The sequence below is a fragment of the Sinohyriopsis cumingii genome, chromosome 6 (genome assembly GCF_028554795.1).
Source record: "Sinohyriopsis cumingii isolate HCF-2022 chromosome 6, ASM2855479v2, whole genome shotgun sequence".
NCBI classification, from domain to species: domain Eukaryota; kingdom Metazoa; phylum Mollusca; class Bivalvia; order Unionida; family Unionidae; genus Sinohyriopsis; species Sinohyriopsis cumingii.
The window spans coordinates 162,701,353-162,706,593 of record NC_142966.1 but is presented as its reverse complement, the minus strand read 5'-3'; the positions used below and the strand labels follow the sequence as shown (position 1 = coordinate 162,706,593).

Sequence of the window (5,241 nt, the reverse complement as noted above, 5' to 3'; positions counted from 1 at the left end):
AGCTCCAAATATGGAAAGTCGAAAATTACAAAACACATCAGAAGCTAAAGATACCAAGCTGTTTACGATTTAAATCGTTAATATATTTGTCGTTACATTGATAGTGGTTGTATATTGGTAGTATGATGAACAATTCGTTATTGGTATTTGTATTGGGATAGAAAGATTGATACACATATATTTAGACTTTATCCTGTGGAAAGGGAATTCACCATCTCAAGTCGGCTTTGATTGCAAATGAATCCTTAGTCGTTGTGAAACGGACAGCTAGCTTGCCATCATAACATATCTTGTTATCCGACTGCCTCTGACCGGTAGTGCCGATTCAGGTGTCAGTGGACGCCCTGATGAGGTTATAATAAAGTAAGACTCAATTTAATAACTTTATCTCAATAATTACACCTAGAGCGACCACCCGACAAAAAGAGTAAGAGAACTAATCACAGACAAGACACCCTACTTAAGGCACCAATCCCGATCTAGGTTCTATTTCTTTCAGTTTGGTCGTTACAGTGCAGTTTAATCTCCCAGTGACTGCTGATATCATCTTAATATTGGCAAGTCACACTTTAATGACTTTTATGTATCGAGATAACTAGTTCATACCCCATAATTGGGACTCTTTACTTGTTAAGGAAATCGCACGTTTATTTTAAAAATATAAAACTTTTGTTTCTTTTGTTCTTTTGAAAATACGTTGTCAAGATTATACCTGTACTTCTACATCATTACCTGTTTTGGTGTATGGGGTATTATCCTTAAATTATTTTCCATCTTGATATTTACAGCTGTACGCTTACTTAGACAAACCACACGTACACACAAATATATATATATCACATAGATCCACTCGACTTAAAACCCCAAGTTTTAAATTACATGTTTGTTGATGTGAAAGCAAAGAAAATGTAAGAAATCATGTACCAAACGTTGACAAGACAGTCCAATTCTTCTTAAACTCAGTACTTCTATTATTCAGCTTGGCGAGGTATGTTGCCAGTATTTCGTATGATAGAGCACAATTTGCATAATAGGCGAGGTTTGGCATTTGTGGTGCAAACATTTATCTGAAGATAATGTATCTTTCAAGCATATTAAATTAATAACTTAATTAAGATCATCAAAATTGTCATTTCCTATCAATACATCTTCATGTTATTCTAGAATCCGAAGGGTAAATTTGGTCCATTACATTTCCAAAAAGCGTTCAGTAAGTGAACCTTTATAGAATATGTGCTCAAATTGTTATGGTCCAATCAAGTGCAGCATCCACTATATTAATTAAATACTTTGAATATTGTTTTTTTTTTTTATCTTAATCTTTTGCAATTTAGGTGAATGTCAACACGTCTGGGTCGGTACAACGGACATTTCCTCGGAGGGACAATGGTACTGGTTGAATGGTGAGAAGGTTAGCTCCGTTTTGTGGCAACCGGCTCAACCCGATAATCATCTCAGTAATGAAAATTGTGGCGACCTAATAAGTTTCTTTGAATACAGAATGAACGATCACGTCTGCAGTAACAAAGAACACTTTATTTGTCAGATTGTTTGAAACAGTTATATCATTTAACTCTTAATATGAACACACTAACCAAGAATCATTGATTAAATGAACTACAGATGTTTTTGTATAAACTTTAAAAATTAATTCCATGTATGCCATGTTTACGTGGCTGCAATGGAACGAAAGCCGGAATTATATCTCAGACGGGTTACATGTATATGGAAATTTTCTGTTTTAGAAAGTTCTCATATGAGCAAAGCGTTTTGAAGTAATGTACCAGTCTTTAAACCCTTTAGTATAAGCATGCCATCTGGTTGCATGGAAAATTGACCTGCGAGTTCCATTGGATATTTCGATTGTCAGATAGTATTTTCAATATATATAATAAATATTTGAATATTTTCTTGAAGATAATGTATGTAACAAAATGAAATAGTTTATTGCAATTTTCACAACCAGAACTATTGCTGTTTTTCAGCATCCATAAAATCGGCCTACTGTACATATTCTGTAAGACAGCCTGTATCGAAACCGGACGATTATAAACTTTCATCTGTGTTTTCCAATAGGACGCTCTTGAGTTATCTATATTTAATGATAAACACGTGAACGTCTGCGTTACATAACGATTACCATGTATGTTTGTTTTGCTGATAAAATGGCACAAGACACGTACAATAATGGTATGTTCTCAACCAAGGTTAATTAAATTAAAACTTACTGAAAAAGTAAAACATTGAAAAGTAAAATTATTTTCATTATGGCCTTTATTTTTAAAACGTGTTTAGCTGTGCCGGTGCAAAATCTGATTCGGTCAAAACAGTCCAAAATATTTTCTAACAATGTGTATAATAACAAATGGTAAATACTGAGCCAGATGGTAAATACTGAGTGTGTCAGGTTAATCTATTGCTAGCTGGATGAATTAAAGTTCATTATATTATGACTATCAATATGCCTGCATCAGAGAAAATTCTCTCCTTGGAGAGAACTACAGCATTTCCATGAAATGCACGAAGGACATGTAAGTCCTGTTTATTTAACTCTAACCAAATTATTCAAAATTCTACATCGTGTTAACATGATCCAGTGCTTTTTTCTAGTTCCCTTTATTGTAAACACGAATAACACGTGGTCAAAATCGTGTAAAAGGAACTATATTAAAGACTGAATGCTGTTTCTAAAGACTGAATGCTGTTTTGTTAGAAACATCATGGCCTGATGAATGCAGTAGCAATTGTGCTAATTTAATGAGCAAATTACTTTAATAAGTGTATTTTAATTACCAACACACACCCTTTCAGCATAATATTTGCATCATTGTCATTTAAATACTTATATCCTCTTCTTCTTGCAACTCCATAATGCATATGTCACTCACTGAAACGAGTTATCTAGTATTCAGACCTGTCACCTGCGAAATCTGCTTGTAATGGTCGATGAAATTACTAAAGCAATATTTAGTTTTCAGGTTTTCAGCTCATATTGAAACGCGTTCAAAGAACGTGTAGAAATTTTGAAACGTGAACAATGTGTAGAATTTCAAATAAACGAGAAAACTGAGTTTACTTCACGTTATTTAGAAGAAAAAACATAATTTCATGAAATTAGTCCTTCTAAAGATATTGCCGTCGACTAAGGTAAAACACGCGCATGTATAAGTAAATGGAAGATTGTTTTGTTTTCTAAATTGTAAAATTTAAATATTGTAAACGTCTATATTTGCATTTTTGTATTGGACATTATTGAATAAAGTCTGTATTATAATGTTGTTTTCTGTTATATATTACAATGTTGATAAAACAGACGTACAACTTCTAAATCAAAATTAGTCGCCCAATCCATGACTGGCCATGACATTTTCTTCTTGCTCATCTGCGTTCTCATATTAGGCAGCTGAGTGATATGTTCGCTGTCCATAAGTATGTATAATCTGTTTTGTGCCAGTCTGAACTGAAAGAGCGAGTCAGAGTAGAAGTGTTGCGAAAAATCGTAGATGCCAAGGGGTGGGTGGGTGCAATTAAGAAAGGGGTGGGGCGTATTCGAATACTTGTCCTAAATATCCTGAAGAAAAGTGTAAAAATTGACTCTCACCTCAGAGTATCCAGCGACAAAATCAGTTATATATTTAATCACATAACAGCGGAAAACATTTGCAAATTGTTTCGATTTTTGCAGTCGTTGGATTATTCAGGTAATGTTTTAATTATTTGGACACATTATGAATATGCTGGGATCCATAAGCCTAAATAAATGTTATCTCAAATCAAATATTGAGAAATAGTAAGAGCTTGTTTGCGATTGATAAATGCAAAACTCGGTAATATCGCTCTCTATAAACATTATACAGGATGAGAACCAGTTGTCTATCAGTCTTTTAAACATGCTTATCACACTAGTGCAAGTTAGGGGTACTTGCACACCCATAAACAGACATCGTCGCACACAGGGGATAAGGAGCATTTTCCACTTGTTGCTTTACACTCAACTGTTCCATTTACAGAAAAGATTTTTCATCTATTTGGCATTTCCCTTGTTTATCACTCTGAAGGCAAGACCTCTTGAAAATACAAGAAACCGCACAAACCTAAATTGCAATTATATTCATCCGGGAGAATAGTCGCTACAGCAACAGCTATTTTTCTGATCATAAGTGTTTGCTGCATGAGCACAAACTCATCTCATCCATGATATAATATACCGGAACCAACCATACTTCATCAACGGTATCTAGTAGAAAAGCCTATCAGCACATGTATGTATAGTTGGTAGTATAATAGTACAAATCAGCCGTTTAATTATTTTTTTCTTCAAGAAAGCAGTGAATGGGTTGAGAGAATCTGATAAAAGTGGTAGATATTTTAATTTTATAAGTGGATTTTAGAGCACAAAGCAGACATTTAAAATGCATTTTTATTGTTAAGCGATCTCCTGTTTTTAAAATAAAGTTTTATATCGTTCGTGAATGGGATTGTAGAACTCTTTCGACAAATATTTTGATCTTACATTGACAATTACCGACTGCCGAAAAGCACAGAACCACACCATACCAAGCTGATTTGGTATTTTATTTACATACCCATTTAATCTTAAAGGGCTGATTTTAAGTCGAGGAACTGTTTAATTAGTATTCCCGAGGAATAGAATTGTTGAGTAAATGTGAGAATAAAAACATTCGCAACATAGAGGTAGATCATAGAGGTAGATCAGAGGTAGATGTATCCACTAATGTCACTATATTACCTCATGGTACTTGCGTTTCTCAAAGTATTGATTTTGTATCGCATACATATTTGTTCTACATAAAGTAGTCGCCCACTCTTCATACTAAACTCGTTCGAGTTTGCTGAAGGACGAGTGTCATTGATACCTAGGCTGCAGAACCAAATACTGCGTTTTAACATGGTGTTGTCTGTAACGCCATTATTTCAGCGCTGACGAGAAGTGCATAGCGGCCAGTATAATTGAAGATACACCGGTAAAACCCACCAATCCGGGAGAAGCAGCCAACAAGGTTTCTCACACCCTCTCTAGCTGATCCAGATTTCATTACACGCGGATGATAGTGAGATGGCAGTGATCGGTAAAGGCCACACTGCAGTTGAAATTCAAGAGATACTATGCACGGTATTTTACAAAGGAAAACGGCAAAATAATTTTAAAACTGAACATTAAAATGATAGCTTGAAAACATGAAAGATACTGTCTTGTTTGGAAGACTTATCTAATAAAAA

At 34.5% G+C, this 5,241-nt stretch overlaps 1 protein-coding gene across 1 annotated transcript in view; it reads left to right on the top strand.

Annotated features, from left to right (window-relative positions):
- LOC149798431 (galactose-specific lectin nattectin-like) overlaps positions 1 to 3,274 on the top strand; it is a 5,596-nt gene extending 2,322 nt beyond the window's left edge. The window contains exon 3 of the mRNA XM_089963623.1: positions 1,335 to 3,274. Coding sequence (XP_089819749.1) covers positions 1,335 to 1,555 — 221 coding nt within the window. The 3' untranslated portion in view covers positions 1,556 to 3,274. The remainder of the gene's footprint in view (positions 1 to 1,334) is intronic.
- Positions 3,275 to 5,241: the final 1,967 nt, after the last annotated feature.